Source organism: Psittacula echo (assembly GCF_963264785.1).
Source record: "Psittacula echo genome assembly, chromosome: 3".
NCBI lineage: Eukaryota > Metazoa > Chordata > Aves > Psittaciformes > Psittacidae > Psittacula > Psittacula echo.
Window position 1 is genome coordinate 124,245,068 of NC_137736.1, and position 22,025 is coordinate 124,267,092.

Below are 22,025 nucleotides of genomic sequence, written 5' to 3' on the forward strand. Positions count from 1 at the left end.
GGATGGAAAGGAGCGCACGCAGTGCCTTGCTAGAGCACAAAATACTGCACAGACAACAGTGGATGCTCTAAGATTGGTACAAGATTTGCCATGACTTGGTATATAACTTCTGAAAAGGACCATCCCCTGTGTCACAAACCTCTCTAGGTCTGTTTTTCAGGAGCATTAAAGCAATTGTGTCTTAATGATGGTTTTCCCCTTTATTCATAGGCAAAGGGGGTTATTTTTGGTCCAGAGCACCTGCCTGTTCATCCCGCCAAGGATGAACGATCATAGCCTGTGACTCCTCATTACCACATCCAGTAGATACAGCCTGAGCAGCAGGTATCAGACAGTCATTATTACCACTTCCTTATGACTATTCCTCCAAAAGGCTAAAAAAAGCTCTCTAAATAACTAGGAAAAAATGGCAATTTCCCTACAGGACTGGAAATAAGCAAGCAAATCCACTGCTGGGCCCTCATCCATGCTACTGCACCTCCTACTTCTGCCTCCCCGTGATCTATTATCATTTACACATCTGGTTATACTCTTCATTTAGCTGAGATTTATTTTTTCTGACTAAATAGCCTTAATTAATGTAACCGATGTGATTCCAGTTCAATGCTCTTCTGTGCATACATCAAGCACTCACAATGACTTAATGCTGTGGTTTCTATCTTGAGTCCTCCCAATGACACAATCGCTTCTTCTCTCTACCTCTTTATTATTTCACATCCAGCTTCTCATTGCTTTCTAAAGCCTCAGCCTCTCTTATGTGTTATTTTCAATGTAACAAAGGCTCAAGGCTTCAATTAAAATAGACCCCAATGGCCTACAGACTATATCTATAGGAAGATACACAAGGGAAGATCTCACGTAAGTGACCCAGGAGGTATCATTCACATTGTTGTAGCCATATGATATACTGATGCACATCCAGATCAAACCATTTCATAGAATCATAGAATCCCAGACTGGTTTGGGTTGGAAGGGACATGAAAGCTCAGCCAGCTCCAATCCCTGCCATGGGCAGGGACATCTTCCACTAGAGCAGCTTGCTCCAAGCCCCTTCCAACCCATTCCCCTTGGCCTGTCCCTACAGGCCCTTGTCCCAAGCCCCTCTCCAGCTTTCCTGCAGCCCCTTTAGGCACTGGAGCTGCTCTCAGGTCTCCCCTTCAGGAGCCTTCTCTTCCCCAGGCTGTCCCAGCCCAGCTCTCTCAGCCTGGCTCCAGAGCAGAGCTGCTCCAGCCCTCACAGCATCTCCGTGGCCTCATTTGGACTCGCTCCAACAGCTCCACGTCCCTCTTGTGCTGCTGCCCCAGAGCTGGATCAGGACTGCAGGAGATGCAATAGGTTATGGCAGAGCCAGCAGCCAAACCTCCCCAGACCTGCAAATACATTAATGGCAATGCTCCGCCTTACTTTGCTCACTGCAGCTGCTTTCTGAGTTGCACCCATCAAGTGATGATAGAGAAGAGAATGGGCAGAGAAGAGGATCAGGCCCATTTCTATGACGTCTGGGCAGAAGCTCAGACCTAATAACTGCAGAGAAACCCATTTAAATACCCCTTTGGAAACAGAAGTGTGACTCTCCCCATCTGCAGTCGTAACAGGGAAAAAGTGCCAGCACAGAAGCCTGGCCATATATTTTTACGTGTAATTATAATCTGCCGTCCTAAATTTCCCTTCTCTTTTCAAGGGGATCACATATTCTTCTCTTCCTGTCCCAAACTGCTTTCCAGTGACAGACTGTACTTGTGTTGTATGTCTCCTACTCACTAGAGCTAATTACTCTTGGCTGGCAAGGCTCCTCGTGCTTTCCTGTCCTCTGCGGCTCTGAATCACGGCCGCCCTTTAGTACAGCACTGATGGAGATCCCCCTTTAGTCACAGGCAGTAGCAGGAGGCTGTCCCCATGCTTTGCAGGACCTTGCACCCTGCTCTGCAGCTTTCTGGCCTCTCTAGAGAGCGGAGATTTATCTGAGCATCATCACCAAATCACAGAATCATAGAATCATAGAATAGTTAGGGTTGCAAAGGACCTTAAGATCAACCAGTTCCAACGCCCCTGCCATGGGCAGGGACACCTCACACTAAACCATGCTGGCATTTTGCATGGATTTGCTGCACATCAGGAGCTCCACCTTGGGAACAGTGAGATTCTCTCCTGTGACCACACAGATTTCCAGTGGCTTCCAATAGAATCATAGAATCCCAGACTGGTTTGGGTTGGAAGGGACCTTAAAGCTCATCCAGTTCCAACCCCTGCCACGGGTAGGGACCCCTTCCACTGGAGCAGCTTGCTCCAAGCCCCTGTGTCCAACCTGGCCTTGAACACTGCCAGGGATGGGGCAGCCACAGCTTCTCTGGGCACCCTGGGCCAGCGCCTCAGCACCCTCACAGGGAAGAACTTCTTCCTTACATCCAACCTGAACTTGCCCTGTTTTAGTTTGAACCCATTGCCCCTTACCCAAATGAAAAGCAATCAGCCTAAATTTACCATATAAAAATTTACCATATTAAAATCAGGAGATGTTTTAGACCATTGAGGACCCTTCTCCTTTCTTCTGCAGTGCCACATATTTCATCCTCCCTTTTTCCTCTAAGCCATTATAAACTTGTTTAACCACACCATACAACTCTAGCAGCCATCTCTAAGTGACTTACAATGGCCTTAACTCATGGACAACAGTGCTGGGCTGCTGCCCTTCCTGAACCCATCAATCTTTGCCACCCTGCTCTCTTATTTCGCCAGTGCTTCTTCTTTGGTCTCTTTGGCGCACACAAATCGATTGGCTTCTTCTCTTGCTCTCTACTTTTTGCTGTTGGGCATTCAGTCATTGAATAGAGAAAGGCTTTGGCTGGATGTCAGTGATCAGTGCAGTAATACTAAATAAAGCCCAAGGCTCTGACATCTCATCTGCTCTTTCCCCAGCCTCCTCCTTCCAGCTCTGTTCCTCCCCTTCAGTCAACAGCGACATACACATCTCTAATACCTCTAATACATGCATCTCTAATACCTATTGGTATCCTGGTCTAATAAAGCATCTCAAAGCCATCACTAGCATGTTAATAACTGTGCTATGGACGCAGAAAGCAAGACACAAGGAATTAAATTCCTCTCCCCTTTCCTTCAATCCAGCAGCAGAGAAAGGCACAGAAAGGGCAGGACTTGCTCTCACCATTACAACCCATTAAGCCCAGCACCAATCACAGGCAGAAATAACCCACCCCTGTTGCTTCTCAATTCACTGAATCCATTTGGCATTGGGTGCCCCAAAGCTTTGTCCTGTCCACATCAAGCCAGTTTATCCCAGGATGCTCACTCCTCCTCACATTCCTCACAGGAAGGTATCTTCCCTTTCTTCCCCTTCTGCTTTCCAGAGCCCTCAGCCAGAGCTGTGCTCCCCTATTCCATAGGGTTTTATACCCAGGAGTGCCTGGATCCTGCACTGACCTTCAGACCAACGTCCTTTCTATTATCATCCCTGGAGACTGTAAATACATCTCCTCCGGAAAGCTGGCTGTTTTCTTGCAGGTATTTATAGCATTAACATCACTCTTCTTCCTTCAGATTTCTGTCTGCTCTTGTCTGTGTCAAGAAACTAAACCCCTGGATACAGACCAAGGGAAAACCATGCCCTGTTTGCCAAAGGGTATTGGAGCAAAGGTTGACACTGGGATCCATCAGATGCTGCCTCACTGCTTGGAGATACAGACATCCCCAAGGTTTGTGGTGCTTTTATCCTTCAGTAACTCCTGCAAAGCCCAACCCAGGGTAGATGTAACCTGAAAGCAGTTCCCTATGGGATGGGAACACCCCGGGTGTCTCTCTCCAGGTCAGCTTCCCTAGGGAAAACCTGATCCATCTTGGCCAGTTTCTCATAATAGGTTTCCAAAGCCCTGTAGGCACCAGGGGAATGCACACACAATCCCACCTAACAATGCTGATCTTGTATCTCTCCATCCAATATCCCCCTGTACCCTGTCACTGAAGCATCCCTCCTCCAGGGTTCCCTCCTGCATCCTGACCACAGACCATCTCTCTCTCTGAGCATCCCTCCTGGAATCTTGAATCCAGGGCCACTCTCCTGAACCCCCCCCTTCAAGCAACCCTCCCCTGAGCATCCTTCCTGCATCTCTCCAAACATCTCTCCTGCATACCTCCCTCCCTACATCCCAACCCCTGAGCATCTCTCTGAGTATCCTCCCAAACATCCCTCCCTCTGAGCATCCCTGTTCCTGAGAACCCAGACTGCATCCTGACCCCCAAGCACTCCTCACTGCAGCTCCTTCCTGCATCCCAATCCCTGATCATCCCTCCTGCATCCCAGCCACTGAGTATTCCTCCCTCTAAGCATTCCTTATGTACCCCTTTCCCTGAGCATCCCTCAAGCATCCCAACCCCAAGCATTCCAAACCCCAAGCATCCCTCCTGCATCTCTTCCATTGAGCATCCCTCCCGCATCTCTTCCACTGAGCATCCCTCCCTTTCAGCATCCCTTCTGCACCCCTGTCCCTGAAACTTCCCTTCTGCATTCCAATGTCAAAGCATCCCTTCTGAACCCCTTTCCCTGAGCACCCTTCGTGCATCCTTCACCCCAAGCATCAATCCAATCATCCAGATCCCTCAGCATCCTGACTCCTGAGCATCCTGACTCCTGAGCATCCCGACTCCTGAGCATCCCAACCCCAGTCTCCCTCCTGCATCTCTTCCTCAAGCATCCTTCCCTTTGAGCATCCCTCCTGCACCCCTTTCCTTAAGACTTCTCTTCTTCATCTCTTCCCCTGAGAAACTCTCCTGTATCCCTCACCTCGACCATCTTTCCTGCAGCTCTTTTCCCTTTTCCTCCTGCATCTCTTCTCCTGAGCACCCCTCTGTCATCCCGAACCCCAAATATTCCTCCAGCATCCCGACCCCCGAGCATCTCTCATGTATCTCTTCCCCTGCTCACCCCTCCTGCATCCCTCCAGCATCTCTTCGCTCTAGCACCCTTCCTTTGAGCATCCCTCCTGCACCCCTTTCCACATGAACTTCCCTCCTGCACCCCTTTACCCGAGTACCCTTCCTTCATCCCTCACCCTGAGCATTGCTCCAACGTCCTGACCCCTGAGCATCCCCCTGCATCTCTATCCTAGAGTATCACTCTTTTTGAGCACCCCTTCTGCACCCCTTTATCCAACTCTCTCTCCTATGTCCTTCACCCTGAGCATCTCCTTCAGCATCCCGAACCCCAAGCATCCCTCCTTCATCTCTTCCCTCAAGCATCCCTCCCTTTGAGAACCCCTCCTCAATCTCCTTCCAGGAGACTTCTGCATCCTGACCTTTGAGCATTCCTCCTGCACCCCTTTACCCAAGTACCACTCCTTCATCCCTCACCCTGAGCATCCCTCCAACATCCCGACCCCCGAGCATCCCTCCTGCATCTCGTCCCTCGAGCACCCCTCCCTTTGAGCACCCCTCCTGAATCCCTCACCCAAGCACCCCTCCTGCACCCCTTTACCCAACTATCCTGCATCCCTCACCCTGAGCATCCCTCCAGCATCCCGACCCCGAGCATCCCTCCTGCATCTCCTCCCTCCCTTTGACCATCCCTCCCGCACTTCTTTCCCTGTTACTTCTGCATCCCTCACCCTGAGCATCCCTCCCGCACCCTTTACCAAGTGCCCTCCTTCACCCCTCGCACTCCTCCCAAGCCCCCTTTGCCCCCCACCCATCCCCGCAGCCGCTTCCCTCCCGCTCCGCGTTACCTGCGGCCGTGGCCGGTCCCGTCTCCCTGCTCCGTGTTCGCCTGCGAGCCGCAGTCCCGCGGGAAGCGCCGGGGAAGGGCCGAGCCCGCTGCGAACTACAAATCCCAGCGCGGCCGGGCCGGGCCGCCCCTCGCTTCCTCCTCCTTCTCCTCCTCCTCCTCCTCCTCCTCCTCCTCCCCCTCCTCCCGCAGCGCCCGGCGAGCGGCGGGGCCGGCGGCTGCAGGGGTGAAGGTGGGTACCGGGAGGGAGGGGGGGATGGAGGAAGGGAAGGGGAGGGGAACGCTGGGATCGGCCCCCCCCGAGATGGGGAAACTTGGGCACAGGGGAGGGAGGATGAAGGATGGGGGGGGGACACGGACCAGCAGTGCTGCTGCTCCATGGAGGAGCTCAGTGGGATGCGGGAAGAAGGGGTGATCCCGCACACAGGGGGGATTTGGGGGTGTTAATTTAGTATTGTAAGCTGATTTAATGGTGTGAATGCCTGGCTGTGTAAGAAAAAGCCGGTTTGTGGCTCAGGATAGGGCTCAGCACCACTCTGCAAACTTTGCACATACCCCCCGTCTGCTTTCCATGAAATAATCCAAAATTAAAGGATTTACAGTGATTCAGCTAATCCAAAGCCTATATCCATACACAGGGATGGCTCTGCATCTATGATTCTATGTACATAAGATACACCCTCTGGAGGGGTTAATGCTGGATGGCACCTACCTTGTTAGTGGTCGTTCCAAGCGGGTTTTGCCAGCATACAGCTGTATCCGTGCTGGCAATCGGCTGCCTGTAATTGCAGGGATGACCTGGAAGTGGAGGTGTCAGTGGGAAAATGGGTGGAAGCCAGATGAAGGAACACAGTCCTGTGTGCATCGAGCAGGACGCAAGTGCTGATCTGCCACGTGTGCAGATAAAGTGGTCCAGGAAGGAAACAGAGCATCTGGAAGACACTCTAAGGGTGCCAAGTGGATGCTGGACAACCAGCCCTCCAGTGCCTAAAGGGGCTCCAGGAAACCTGGAGAGGGGCTTTGGACAAGGGCCTGTAGGGACAGGCCAAGGGGAATGGCTTTAACCTGCCCGAGGGGAGACTGAGATGAGCTCTTAGGCAGAAGCTCTTCCCTGTGAGGGTGCTGAGGCACTGGCCCAGGGTGCCCAGAGAAGCTGTGGCTGCCCCATCCCTGGCAGTGTTCAAGGCCAGGTTGGACACAGGGGCTTGGAGCAAGCTGCTCTAGTGGAAGGTGTCCCTGCCTGTGGCAGGGGTTGGAACTGGATGAGTTTTAAGGTCCCTTCCAACACAAACCAGCCTGGGATTCTATGCTAGGAAATGAGGAATCAGTGAAAGCCTTTGGCGGGGCTGGTATTAAATTGGTTTCTTGGACTGTACAAAGGGTTACATCAGCTGCTTGGAAGGAAAAGTGCTGCTCTTGCTGCCATGAGCCCCCAGCCAGGCTCCCTCCTGCAGTCTGCACTGCCTGCACAGCAGCCCCTGACCCAGGCGTGCAGGAGATCACACCAGGAGAGCACTGAGCACCGCAGCACGTTGGCTTTTATGCTCCAAACCTCGCTGCAGCCGCATCTGTCTGGCTCTGCCCTGCCTCTCCCCCTCCATCTTGTGTTCTGCTGTCCTCCGCTGGTAGCAGTTAACCTTCAGTTCATTCTCCTCCTCCTCCGTGCGCTGCTGCTTTCGCTTCTCTTCTCTCCCAAGGAACCTGACCTTTGGTTTATATCACTGCTTCCTCTTACTAACTAGGCACCAGCTCTGTTGTCCTACCCGTTTCCCTACCCCCTTCCCTTAATGCTTAAATCCTGCGGACAGCCGGATGCACATCCTTTTGCATTCCCCTGCATCCTTATGCAAGCAGCTCAGGAGATGCTCAGGGGCATCAAGGTGCAGGTTTGGGAAGGGATGAATACACGGCATTGCACCCACAGTAAAGCAGGGATGTCAGGAAGCTCCCGTTCATGCTTTCCTATTGTTTATGTGTTCCTGGCAGAGGAGAGTTTATGTGTGGAATGAAGCACTGTTAGAAGACTATATCTAGATAGATAGATAGATAGATAGATAGATAGATAGATAGATAGATAGATAGAAAGAACTGGCAGCTAAGAAGCTCCTTCCCAAGGTGGATACTCAGCGTGTCTATTACTGGGTATCACAGCCGCTGGCAGATCGATCCCAATCCTGTCGTACAGCCAGAAGGGAAGAATGAGCCATTGTTTCCTGCCTTATGCCTGCTGGGAATTGGAGTCCTTTCCTGGAGCTTGTCACCGGTGTCCCTTGTGCCGAGTGGCCTTTCCCCAAACATGGCTGGAGTGTTCCAGAGGCACCACAGCGATCCTGAGACAGAAACCAGCTGCTGCCCCCCTTCCCAACGCTGTGTTTTGGGATGTATTGCTCCTGGCAGACATAGAATCATAGAATAGTTAGGGTTGGAAAGGACCTTAAGATCATCCAGTTCCAACTCGCCACACTCTGCTTCACCCACTGGATTATAAGCCTCTAAGTGCTGCAATAAGAGTTGACATTCAACGCGGGTCCAAAATTAGGTGGGTCCATCCCATAGTGATGGGAAAACGTCGATTTTCCTCTCTAATAGCACTGTAAATAAGCACATAGGGTGTAGAAACCATGTTATGTTTAATTTATAGCTGAGGATGAGCTGAGCTAAGTAAGTGTGCATCAGAGATGCAAAGGGAGGGTAAGCCTGTCCTTGCAATGGATTATGTCCCAAATCCTTCCTTAAACTCAGCTCTCACTGGATGCCACTGGCTGCTGCTGGCTGGTAAGCAGCTAACTGGGTTTTTAATCTTTTTTATCCCCCAAATACTATTTCCTTTGTTTCTGCCCTCCTTTTGTTGTTCTTTTAGTAGTATTTTCCTTCTTTTAGTAGTATTTTCATCCTGTCACTTATGGGGTGACTTCTAGGCTACAAACTGCAGGCCCCATAACACAGTGGGGCACTAAGTCATAGTTGAGGGTCTGGATTGCCTCTGTGAAATCATTCCCTGGATAAGGAATAAGGCACAAAACTGGTCTCTAGGGAGAGTCCCAGCAAGTGCTTGGGTTCACAACTTCATGAGGTTTATTTGTCTCAGGGCTTGGGTGTTTCATAGAAATGGGAGGTTTTCCCTCAAAATGTGGTTTTCAGTGAGATGTGATGGAGCAAAGTGATGCGTGTGTGGGAATCTGGGGCAAGCAGAATGAGCGCCTTTGATTGTGCTTGCCTTAACGCACTCTAATGAAGCACACTGGGGCTCCATCCTGCAAACCACCATCTCCTGCTGCTGAATCCCATTTGAAGTCCCCAGCTGCTACCCAGGTGCCCAGACATGTCTCCTCTTCATCCCTCCTTTTAGCTGCAATCAGTCCTGCCCCTCCCAATGCAGAGCTGCTTCCTATAATGCATTACCTGCTCTGTCTCTCGTAACTGATGGGGCTTTCACCAGCTCTCTTGGGCAACACTCAGAAAGCCAAAGAGGTTTTTAGTCTGGCTGCTCTTCCTGATGCTTTGCAGCAAGTCCCTGGCTTGCTTTTATTGCCACTCAGGCATCCTTCATTGTGCCAGCCTAAATAATTCATCTCCTTTTCTTTGCTGTTTTACTTGCTCTGTGTGTGTTTCTGCAGTTCATTCTTACTCCTCAACTGTTCCTTAATGTAGCTGCACACATTTCACTGTCTTAAGTACAGGGTTCCCTAGCTTTGGTCATGAGGGACGTTTTACAGATGAGCTATGGAAGGCTACGCTATAAAGTTAACCAGTAGTGCAATACATTATGTGTAAAATTAATACTAGGAGCAATGACTGTGTAAATGGCCACATACCATTACATCTGGCAGCAGAAGACCCTGTTGTCACAGCATCCGTTAACTCAGATTTCAGGGGATGCTACAACCTTTAATGCCTTGATTGCTGCATGTCAAGGCATCAGAGGCCATAAGCAGCCCGTGGGATGGACTTTGTGACCCCTAACAGGTCATTGTGGTCCACTCCTACCAAATCACACGTTGTTGCTCTGCTGCTCTGTGTGTACTCAGTTTGATTCGTGAGATGCTCTGAAAGACACTGGGGTCAGGCTGTTAACCCCATCCCAGGCATTGCCTCTGAAGCCATAGAATCATAGAATGGTTTGGGTTGGAAAGGACCTTAAGATCATCCAGTTCCAACCCCCCTGCCATGGGCAGGGACACCTCACACTAAACCATGTCACCCAAAGCTCTGTCCAACCTGGCCTTGAACTAATATTAGCTTGATTTTGTTAACACAGAGAGAGTTTTCTCCAGTTCCTCAATGAGGCTGTTGACCAGAACAAGGCACAACACATCTCTTTGGTTGTTCATCAAATCCCTGTCTCAGGGTAGATTATTTGTAACGGGAGTGAGCTAAGTTATCATTTTTTATCTGAAAAAGTAACCAGAAATATCCTGTGAAAACTTGTCTTTATAGATGTGTGCCTTGAGGAAAGATCCGTGTCTCTGTGAAAACCATCTGAACATATTTATAACTTCACCGTTTCCATTACACTGCAGTTTTGGGGCTAAAAAGGGTAGACCACAGCCATACCACTTTTTGAGAGTGTTAAGTAGGCAGTAATGTATGAGCTATTTCTTAATGTTTTACTTACGTTGGCAAATTGTGATTGATGCTTTTTTTGGGGAGTGATTACTTGTACTCTTGTGGGTAAAGCTGGGCAAAACAGGCACTCAAACTGCATCTACAGAGATTTATTTATGAGTTAATTAAAGTGCTTTCCATAGACTCCCAGACTGGTTTGGGTTGGAAGGGACCTTAAAGCTCATCCGGTCCCAGCCCCTGCCACAGGCAGGGACACCTTCCACTAGAGCAGCTTGCTCCAAGCCCCTGTGTCCAACCTGGCCTTGAACACTGCCAGGGATGGGGCAGCCACAGCTTCTCTGGGCACCCTGGGCCAGTGCCTCAGCACCCTCACAGGGAAGAGCTTCTGCCTAAGAGCTCATCTCAGTCTCCCCTCTGGCAGGTTCAAGCCGTTCCCCTTGGCCTGTCCCTACAGGACCTTGTCCAAAGCCCCTCTCCAGGGGTCTCCCCAAAGCAGAGTAGGGCCATGGGGAGCTTCTCCTCACCCAGCACCCCAAGTCCTTCTCCTCAGGCTGCTCCATTCAGTCTCCCCCAGGCTGTGTTTGAGCTGGGATTGCCCCGACCCGGTGGCAGGACCTTGCCCTTGCCCTTGTTGAACTCCGTGAGGTTCACATGGTCCCACCTCTCCAGCCTGTCCAGGTCCTTCTGGATCCCATCCCTTGTCTTCAATGTTATGAATGCGTAAGAGGGGAAATAAGTTTAATCGGAACTGTCAGTATGTGAAAACAGGTAGATTTTGTCTTTTTGCATGCACTTTTATACCTTCCTGCTACATTTAAAATGACAGTTATCCCAGGTTCAAACCAACTCTTTGCTCAACTAAACTCATAGGGTAAAAGATTGTTACAGGAATGTTCTCTATGGATCTGCTGAGGATGCTCCTGGGAGTAAAACCCAAGTTAAAATGCACAAGCCCTGATCAGTTGAAATGCTCGGATGCTCAGACAGCAGCTTCTGTTCTGGAGTTTGACTTCCAAAAAGTTCACCACTGCTGGTTTCTCTGTTTGCATCACCTGAAAATGACTTTAAATCAACCATAGAGTTTTCCCCCCATGATATTAAATACATCTGTTTTAAAAGGAAATTTCTATTTAAATACAATTCACTCGGAAAGCACAAAATAAATCCTGTGCTCTCCGGCCAGATTTGCTTCTTCAAGCCCCAAATTAAGGTCTCTGGCTGATCTAATGTGAATGAATTTTGGGGAGCTGCTACACAAAAGGCTTTACTGTAATTCTCTGCTTCCAAGAACTGTAGCCCAGTTTGTACAACCTAATACGATCGACTTTCCCCAGCTACTGTCGAGTATATTGGTCAATGCGTTAAGGCCAGGTTGATGAGCAATCACTAGACATATGCACGCTCATTTGTGCTATGGGTTTGAGTCTTCGGAGGTTGCCAGACTATCAGGTTCCTCTTCACACTATGAAGCTACAAACCTGCAAGTAATGGGATGAATTAGGCAAAGCAGATGATTAACTTGTCCTATGTTGATCCCGCTTCATGAACGACAGCTGGGGAATAGTTATCCTGCAGCTTTATCCATGGGCCAGATGTTTGCACCATTAAGTGTCTGACACTGAATCCAGTGGGGGGGGGCAGTTGGGAGGTCTGAAAGCAAGGGAAGCTGGTGCCTTGGGAGGCTGGAATCCAGCCTGTATGGGTCTAGAGGCTGCAAAACAGCCCTGAGCAGAATAGGCTGATCAGGGCACGTGTGTGAGCAGCATTCAGAGGTGGGAGAGGAGCAGAGCCCACACAGGGAAGGAGTAACACCATGTCTGCCAGGCTCTGTGCTGCTGCACCCACATCAATTCCAATGCCAGAGCCAAAGCTTGGTTGAATGGCTGATGCTGTTGCTGGCAGCATAGATGTGGTCTTCAGCTTCAAAGAGTTCATGTTACTGCCATGTTTTGTTGGCAGCCTCCCTTTTGAGACTGCTGATAAAGAAGGCAGTTGCAAGGTATTTTCTTGTTCTGCCCCCCAGCCTACTCACTGGTAGGGCAGTGTGAGCAGCTGGAAAGTCCTTGACTTAGTGTGAACACTGCTCAACAACAAGTAAGCCATCCTAAAATCATAGGATATGTCAAGTTGGGAGGAATCCTTCAGTGTGTTATCGTTATTGTCATCCTAAATCCAAAATACAGCACTCTTAACAGCTACTAGGAAGAAAATTAACTCTATCCAAGCTGAAACCAGGACAACCAGATTGAGATGTCTGCCTCTTATCCAAGTTGTATTGCCAGTGAGTCTTTGGATCAGAATGTACTTATAGAATCATACAATCATAGAATGGTTTGGGTTGGAAAGGACCTTAAGATCATCCAGTTCCAACCTCCCTGCCATGGGCAGGGACACCTCACACTAAACCATGGCACCCAAGGCTCTGTCCAACCTGGCCTTGAACACTGCCAGGGATGGAGCATTCACAACCTCCCTGGGCAACCCATTCCAGTGCCTCACCACCCTCTCAGTAAAGAATTTCTTCCTTATCTCCAATCTAAACTTCCCCTGTTTCAGTTTGAACCCGTTACCCCTTGTCCTGTCACTACAGTCCCTAATGAAGAGTCCATCCCCAGCATCCTTATAGGCCCCCTAAACATGGAGGATGTTGAGTTTGAAATGAAAATCTTTGGACCATCCAGTGGGCTTTAGGTTGTGACTCTTGACAAGAGAACATCCCTTCACTCTGCCAAGTGAAGCCTGTCATATACATATGGAGAGTAACATCTCACTCTGCATCTGGCTAAGAGAGCATGAGAAAACTACTCCCATAGTATCGATAAGCAGGCTTGGGCTCCCAAATCTGAAAACATGAGCTATGAAGAAAGAACAGAATCATTTGGGTTGTTTAGTCTAAAGCAGCCTGAGGGGTAGCAGAGATGGGAAGCAATGAACATGGCCCTTGGGGTCATTGGCAGGCCTGCGCCTACAGGCTGCGTTATTTGGAGGGACATTTAGGCAATGCTTTTGCTTGATGAAACTTGGATAAAAGAGTAAAATCCATTTTAAGTTGGTTTTGTGAATGTCAGATCGTGCTTGTAGCAGTGCTTTAACAGACATATTGCAAGCCCTTAGGGGAAAAAATACATGCAGCCACTTGTACAACAGAATTAGACACGTTGAAGCCTCTGTGTGATCTGTTTTAAACAGCAGTTTGTTCTAAATTGGGTAGAAGTCTTCCCGAATGGGAAGTACGCTGAGATGACAGTGCTAAAGGGAGTTTAGCACTGGAACAAATAGCTTTTTGTAGGGTATATTTGGCTGAGGTTAGTCACAAGGATGGTCTTTGGCCATGGGCGTAGATGGGGTGTTGTGTTGGTCTATGCATGCATCTTTATTTGCTGGTTCTGTTGGATATGTGGGACTAAGGGATACACAGGCAAAGCACCCAGTGGATTCAGAGGTGTGCTTCTTTCTTTAGTTACTGTGCAGTGAGATGGACACTGTGTGCTAAGGGCTAAAGTGGACTAAAGAACAGAGTGGAATGTTAGTCTTAAACTAGAAGTGAAGTACAGATTCTCCTTTGACCTGTTCGTTAGCTGCCCTAGATCGGGCAAGTTCTTCATAGCAAAATGTTCTTGCTATCTAGAGGTATATTTGTTTTAGGGTGCCATTAACACTATTCTGTGGGGTTTAGCAGCCATAAAAGTACTGATATTCCAGAGCAAGATGACATTCTTCCTATCTCTGTTTTGCTGTGGCTCCAGAGCTGATAATAGCATTGTAGTGTCTATGATTATTCCATGACTAGTTAGGAAAATGCCTGCACTTTAGTTTTAAGGGATCTGTCTGGCTGCTTTCTGTTGAATGAGCATAGTTGCTATTAGCAAAAGCCTCTGCAAGCTGACTTTAATGGGTTTCCTGCTGATAAAGTCAATAATAAAAGTGGGAATGAGCTGATTGATTTGGATTCAGCAGACAAGGAAAACCAGATTTGCAGGTTCTGAGCTAGCAGGAATGGGGCAGCTGAGTTGATCTGCAATGGAAGGGGCTACTTTGCTCCTTCCTCTTCCCTCGCACCAGCCCTGGTATTCATCTGGTTCCAAGATCATAGAATCACAAAATACTGGGTTGGAAGGGACCTCAAGGATCATCTGGTCCAACCTTTCTTGGTAAAGCGTGACCTAGATATGATGTCCCAGCACCCTGTCCAGCCCAATCTTAAGAGGTAACAGAAGCATATTCTGAATAGCAAATGATGGGGTTTTCTCCCTGAACTGGCTCACTGTGGGATCAGATGAGTGCCAGAGCTGGCATAAGGGGAGAGGAAGGTATAGTGGAGGGCAAAGGGAGGAATGTCCCTTCCAGAGGCAGTGATGCTTCACTGCACCATAAAATCACATCCTCCGTTCATCTCAGCTGACTGCAGAGGAGCTGCGTGGAAACTACATCAGCTGGGGCATGGCCCAGATTAATTACGAGATGTTTCCAAAGGTAAAACACATTGCAAAGAGAAAGCCTGGTGGGTTTCCTGCCGAATGGAGCTCTCTAAGCATGTGCTTAGAGCAGCACTGCTTGCTGGCCAGCTGTACTCAAGGGTGCGTCAGGGGATTCTGCTACAACAGCTTTGTTGCTTTAGTTGTATCTCCAAATGCCACAGAAGATGTTGGGATGTGTCCAGTTTGTGTCCTGTCTTTTTTCTTCCCCTCTAAACTCTGTGTTTATAAGGGAGATGGGATCGGATGAGCCCAGAACACAACTCTTGCTTTGAAGTCAGTTGTTCAGCTGCAGGCATCCATGGGAGAGATTGCACTTTCAGCATGAGTGTAAAGCTTTGGAAGACTCATGATTTCTGGCATTAAACTGAACTAAACAAAGTCCTGTTTAAGTCTGTTGGGAGAAAAAGCATCCTTATGCTTGTTCTGAAGATACAACCTCCAAAAGTAATCCCCACTTCTAATTCCTGTGATGAATCATTGCCATGTAGTTTACCCTTCTATATTTAGGACTCTATCTCTGTAGTTTAACCTTTCAAAGAGATAAACAACTGAATGTGTGGTGTTGGATTCTTTTTCATGTTGTTTTTTAGAATCAGTCCCAACATCGTGACTCTGCCATCATGTCAGAACCCATCACGCTCAATGTTGGAGGAAAACTCTACACCACCTCTCTGTCCACCCTGACGAGCTTCCCAGACTCCATGCTGGGGGCCATGTTTAGTGGGAAGATCCCAACCAAGAAGGACAGCCAAGGCAACTGCTTTATTGACAGAGATGGCAAAATCTTCCGGTACATCCTGAACTTCTTAAGAACTTCTCACCTGGACCTTCCCGAAGACTTCCAGGAAATGGGTTTACTCCGAAGAGAAGTAGATTTTTATCAAATCCAGCCCCTGATTGAAGCCTTGCAAGAGAAGGAGGTGGAGCTTTCTAAAGCAGAGAAAAACGCCATGCTCAACATCAGCCTCGATCAGAAGACCCAGACCGTTCACTTCACCGTCCGAGAAGCACCCCAGATCTACAGCCTGTCTTCCTCCAACATGGAAGTGTTCAGTGCTCATATCTTCTCCACGTCATGCCTGTTCCTGAAGCTCCTCAGTTCCAAACTTTACTATTGCTTCAATGGAAACCTCTCATCGATATCCAGCTACTTGCAGGACCCCAACCATTTGACCTTAGATTGGGTGGCAAGTGTGGAAGGCCTTCCTGAAGAGGAATACACCAGGCAGAACTTAAAGAGACTGTGGGTAGTGCCAGATAATAAGCAAATTAATAGTTTCCAAGTGTTTGTGGAAGAAGTGCTAAAAATAGCCATGAGTGATGGTTTCTGCATAGATTCTTCTCATCCACATACTTCAGACTTCATGAATAATAAGATTATTCGCCTAATTCGGTACAAGTAGGAATGGCTGGTTTATGATGGTGCCAGCATGGAGATAACACAGGTTAAGTGGTTCCCTTTAAAACACACTTACAACCTAATTCAGAATCATGCTCATCTGGATTAAGAGTCACTAACAGGGAGATGATTTTCCTTTAATGTAATTACCAATACCACCTTTCAGATGATGTCCTTGTTCTACACGGAAGGAATATTGTCTAGCGACTGAATTAAGGACTGGCTTTGCCTCGACCTCTTTGTACCTGTTGTACAATTGTGGGAAAATCACTTAACTTCTGTCTTTCCTACGTTTTCCAGTTGGAAAATGGGAGTGATCCTTAACCTCTATTGCAAAAGGATGTGAGGGTTCACTAACCAAGGTTTGGCATGTATCTGGAGCACAGATGCGGTGAAAGATGCCATGGAGCTGCAGTGCAACAGAGAGCCATGGGAACACTTTTCCATGTCATGGCCATATCACCCGTGCAGAGCATCCAAGAAGCTTGGTTGGATCCGCAGAGAAGAAGCCACATGCTTCTCATGCAGCACTCAATAAAGCACTCATGCAGCACTCGGTAAAGCTGTAAAGGATGGTGCAAACTGCGAGTAAGGGATCCTGTCTCTTTGGGTTCAACAAAGGATTTCTGTCACCATCTGAAGATGGCTTGGGGTTTTTCCGAACCCTGTGAGGAAACCCCTGTTTAAATGATGTGCCTGGCATGGGGAATGACCAAGAAGGCCATAGCAGAGGGAATGGCCTTCTTACAAACTGAGAACATTGTGCCTGGTGGGGGAATCTGCACCTTGGATGCTCTTAAACCTTTACTTCCACATTCCAAAGGCATCCAAGACAACCAGTCCTTTTGTTTCTCTTACAATGTTAATGTTTGTCTGCAGGATGCTGCTGAAACTCTGTGATAGAGACAGACTTGGGGGCAGAGCCCCACAAATATCTTCTAAGCATTCAAGCCTGTTCTATGGGCACAGCTCCCATCCCCTGGAGTGCATGGGATGCTCTCTGGGAAAGACTGATTCCATCTGAAAACACAACATTCCTATCAAACATTCCTATCACAAAACCAGAGGCTCTCTTTTCCTATCCTGGTACACTGAGCCATTTCTTTTACATCACTGTGAAATGGTCAGGTCGCTAAGCCAGCATTTTACCTGCTTGCTTGGCTTCAGTGTCAGAGAGTTGGAGGTAAGGCAGTGAGAAACCAGAGGTGATGCCAATGGGCAAGTTCTTTCCTCCCCACCTAGTCTGTGCTATAATGAAGATCATAATCTCTTAGCTGCATACTAGTTCTAAATATCATTTGCACCACATTCAAGGTGGTTCACCCTTAGCTAATTCTGTTTAGAAGTATCTTAGCTGTCTTTCCCTAACCAGATTGCTATGCGTGCATGAGAGACCCTCTGGAACATTTCCCATTATCTCTAATGAGATAGAAGGGAAAATGGAATAACCAAGTTTTGCATTTAGAAGCTTTATTGCTTCCAAAAGTTCTTAGCCCAGGGCTGCAAAGCTCAGTGTTGCTCATGTCCTTGTTTCCCAAAGTAACTCTCCTGTCGTTACATCAAGCTGACCTGCGAACAAGCATAAAGAGGCTTTTTGTTACTGGTGTAAAAAACCAGTGAGCTAAAGCTATTTTTACTGTCCCAAGCTGTATCTGCGGGAGGAACACAAAGGATGGTGATGGTAAAAATGCCCACTCTGCAGCTATGGGCAGCCTGTTACAAACCACTGCCCGTATCTGACTTGGTGCTAAACCGGCGTGATTTACATGGGACCATGCTGTTAGGAAGCACTGCCTGGGCTTGAAGCCCTCAGAACCATTCAACCTGGCAACTTTGGAGGCTTTTAAACAGGATTTTGGGGCCAAATTCCAGCCTGAGTCACTATGTTCTTCTAGATTTAGTTGCATTAGGAAGAACTCCATTTTCCCCATCCATCCTGAACTATAAAGTGGGAGTAATCTGTGCCAGGGGTTGCTGCCTGCCATTGACAAAGTAAAGTGACTCCTGTGTGAATCTTGTTTCTGACATGAGTCAGTTGAACATTCACAGTGATGATCTATAATAGTAATAGTATTACGATCTGTAAAGTACCATACATGAACCCTTCTTCATTAAATCTAGGCCTTGCAACAGATATGCCTCTGCTGAATTTATGATCACAGAGCTTTTGGGGACTATTAACAGCATTTCTTTTTAACCTATGCCCTTGAGAATAGATCCCCTGATCTGTAACAGGAGTTCTTGTATGTCAGGACTGAAATATTACCTATCAGCAGTAGTTTATCTCCTGTCAGCTTGAGTTTATCCAAAGGTAAGAGCAGGTTGGCTTAAATCTCATTGGAAGGCGGGGGGGAAGTCTGTCCTACCCTCTTTAGAACAAATGGATTTGTATTGGAGAATACAGCAGAATACGAGAGTTGAAGCATTACTGCATTTGCTGGTCAAAGGCAAGTAAGAGGAGTCCATAAGAACACCATGCATAGCTTAATCTAGAGCATTCACTCCTCACTTTTGCACCCACCCTCTTCTCTTTGGATGGTAGCAGCACCCACACTAAAAGCAGTTATACAGCTCCTTTAAAGAGAGCTCCAACCTGGGCTAGACAGTAACTGGGGTAATTCTATGACATGGACCTAGGGGTTTCAATACCCAAAGGCTAAGAAGAGAACTGAACCCAGGTCTACTCCTGGAGTGCTTTAACCCATCATTCTATTATTGTTAATGCACAGAGAGATGCAAAATCTCTCTCTTCTGCATACAGAGAGATGCAAAATTCCCAGCAAGTATAAAGACAGGAGGGAAGAGAGGCTTTGGGAGGAATACTCAAACTTGAGATACCTCTAAATTGCAAAGGAGAACAAACATCTTTAAGCAGGACTATTTATAATGCCACAGTTTCTCTGCTTGATAATTGAGTACATGAAACAAGCAGCGAGTGAATCACTTGCAATTGCAGTCAAACATATGTTACACAAACGCAGTTGCTATTTCAAACTACATGCTAAGCTAAATTTGTAGCTGCTCCCTAATTTTGCAGTCTGTGAGTTACGTTATAATGACTGTTTATAGGACTGTTCCCTCTCCAAAGCATTTGTTGGCTTTTCATCTACATAGCTGCCTCTTGTTTACCTTCTTATCTGGAGCTCTAGAGGTGTAGGTGGTGAGAGCATCCAGTTCGATCATCCAGCTCCAACTCCTGCCACAGGCAGGGACACCTTCCACTAGAGCAGCTTGCTCCAAGCCCCTGTGTCCAACCTGGCCTTGAACACTGCCAGGGATGGGGCAGCCACAGCTTCTCTGGGCACCCTGGGCCAGCGCCTCAGCACCCTCACAGGGAAGAGCTTCTGCCTTGTATCCAACCTGAACTTCCCCTGTTTCAGTTTGAACCCATCACCCCTTGTCCTATCACTACAGTCCCTGATGAAGAGTCCCTCCCCAGCATCCTTGCAGCCCCCCTTCAGACACTGGAAGCTGCTCTGAGGTCTCCACGCAGCTTCTCTTCTCCAGGCTGAACAGCCCCAACTTTCTCAGCCTGTCTCCATACAGGAGGTGCTCCAGCCCCTGATCATCCTCGTGGCCTCCTCTGGACTTGTTCCAACAGCTCCATGTCCTTCTTATATTGGGGCCACCAGAACTTTAATGCAGTTCTCCAAGTAACTTCCTTTTGTTTACCAGCCAACAGCACTGATGATTCTTCTTACAAGTTTTCCTGAATCAAAGAGAATGTGCACAAAGCCATATCTAGTACAGCACTACCCCATCACTAGTCATGGAAAGCATTTGTTTGGCATTTATTAGCAGAATCACAGAATCATAGAACAGTTAGGGTTGGAAAGGACCTTAAGATCATCCAGTCCCATCCTCTTGCCATTGGGCAGGGACACCTCACACTAAACCATGGCACCCAAGGCTCTGTCCAACCTGGCCTTGAACACTGCCAGGGATGGAGCATTCACAACCTCCCTGGGCAACCCATTCCAGTGCCTCACCACCCTCACAGTAAAGAATTTCTTCCTTAGATCCAATCTAAACTTCCCCTGTTTCAGTTTGAACCCGTTACACCTTGTCCTATCACTACAGTCCCTAATGAAGAGTCCGTTAAAGTCTGAAGTTGTTCCATATCTTGGTGCATAACTCCTGTTCTGATCCTGCCATATGTCCTTGACATCTCCCTTGACACTTGTGTGTACAAAATGAGGCCAAATCCTGCACTTTGTATTTAAATGGCCTGGATGCTGAGACAGCCACTGAATAGAGGGACCAGGAGTGCTAGAGCAGAAAAGCACCAATTAGGGGAGGATATCCCCTAAGAAGAGAAGCTGCGTGGAGACCTCAGAGCAGCTTCCAGTGTCTGAAGGGGGCTATAGGGATGCTGGGGATGGACTCTTCATCAGGGACTGTAGTGACAGGACAAGGGGTAACGGGTTCAAACTGAAACAGGGGAAGTTTAGATTGGATATAAGGAAGAAATTCTTTACTGTGAGGGTGCTGAGGCACTGGAATGGGTTGCCCAGGGAGGTTGTGAATGCTCCATCCCTGGCGGTGTTCAAGGCCAGGTTGGATGAGGCCTTGGGTGCCATGGTTTAGTGTGAGGTGTCCCTGCCCATGGCAGGGGGTTGGAACTGGATGATCTTAAGGTCCTTTCCAACCCTAACTATTCTATGATTCTATGATTCTATATTAACAACTTTTAAGCTGTAGTCTAATGGCATTTTGGATATGGGCATATGCATAGCACAGTGGGATTTCTTGTATGCTAAAAAGATTATTGTGAAGCATCCTAATGGAGTCCAGGAAGAATTTTCTCTGTGTTTTTAGGCTTGATCACTCTTAAATATCAAACAATGTCCAGTTACAGTGAAGGAACTAAATACGTAAATATTAAGACCACTTTGGTTTGTGTCACTCTTAAGGGTTGGAGGGAGGAGCATTCATTGTGCAGGTGATGGTAGGGAAATAACAGAAATAGGTGTAAAAAGTTACACCTGAAAGAGTTCACATTAAGAAGAAACCCAGGATTTAGAAAGGGAGAATAAATAAACTTGATGTGTTCAGGAATAAACCCAGGAAGATAACAACGGAGACATCGATTTTGCTACAGAAAGAGGCTGCAATTAGAATGACTCACTGGTCCTTTCCAATTTTAATCTCCTATTATGCACCTAAATATTGGTCATGCCAAGAGTTATGCTAATACCTTGTCAGGAGCAGACAGCGTTGCTTTGATTTGCATGTGCTTTAAAACACCAAACGTATGTGCTGCTGTAGTTACTGTATTGTAACTTGGGTTGCTGAGTATAAATTGCTGCTTGAGTTTGCTGGCAGTAAATAACTGCAGTCAATCAGATATATCCTAGGGCAGGCTGGTGGGGTCCATATATAATGTTGACAGGAGTGATAAATACTGCCTTCAAACATAGACTATTCAAAATAAATCATAGAATCATAGAACAGTCAGGGTTGGAAAGGACCTTAAGATCATCCAGTTCCAACCCCCTGCCATGGGCAGGGACACCTCACACTAAATCATGGCACCCAAGGCTCTGTCCAACCTGGCCTTGAACACTGCCAGGGATGGAGCATTCACAACCTCCCTGGGCAACCCATTCCAGTGCCTCAGCACCCTCTCAGTAAAGAATTTCTTCCTTAGATCCAATCTAAACTTCCCCTGTTTCAGTTTGAACCCATTACCCCTTGTCCTGTCACTGCAGTCCCTGATGAAGAGTCCCTCCCCAGCATCCTTGTAGCCCCCTTCAGACACTGGAAGCTGCTCTGAGGTCTCCACGCAGCTTCTCTTCTCCAGGCTGAACAGCCCCAACTTTCTCAGCCTGGCTCCATACAGGAGCTGCTC

At 47.9% G+C, this 22,025-nt stretch overlaps 1 protein-coding gene across 1 annotated transcript; it reads left to right on the plus strand.

The window, feature by feature from the left end:
• Window positions 1-15,395: 15,395 nt before the first annotated feature.
• Window positions 15,396-16,178, plus strand: KCTD21 (potassium channel tetramerization domain containing 21; the record flags this gene model as incomplete). The annotated part of the gene is made up of 1 exon (XM_080613661.1): window positions 15,396-16,178. The coding sequence occupies one exon, from the start codon at window positions 15,396-15,398 to the stop codon at window positions 16,176-16,178; it is 783 nt and encodes a 260-aa protein (XP_080469787.1).
• Between the last annotated feature and the right edge of the window lie 5,847 nt (window positions 16,179-22,025).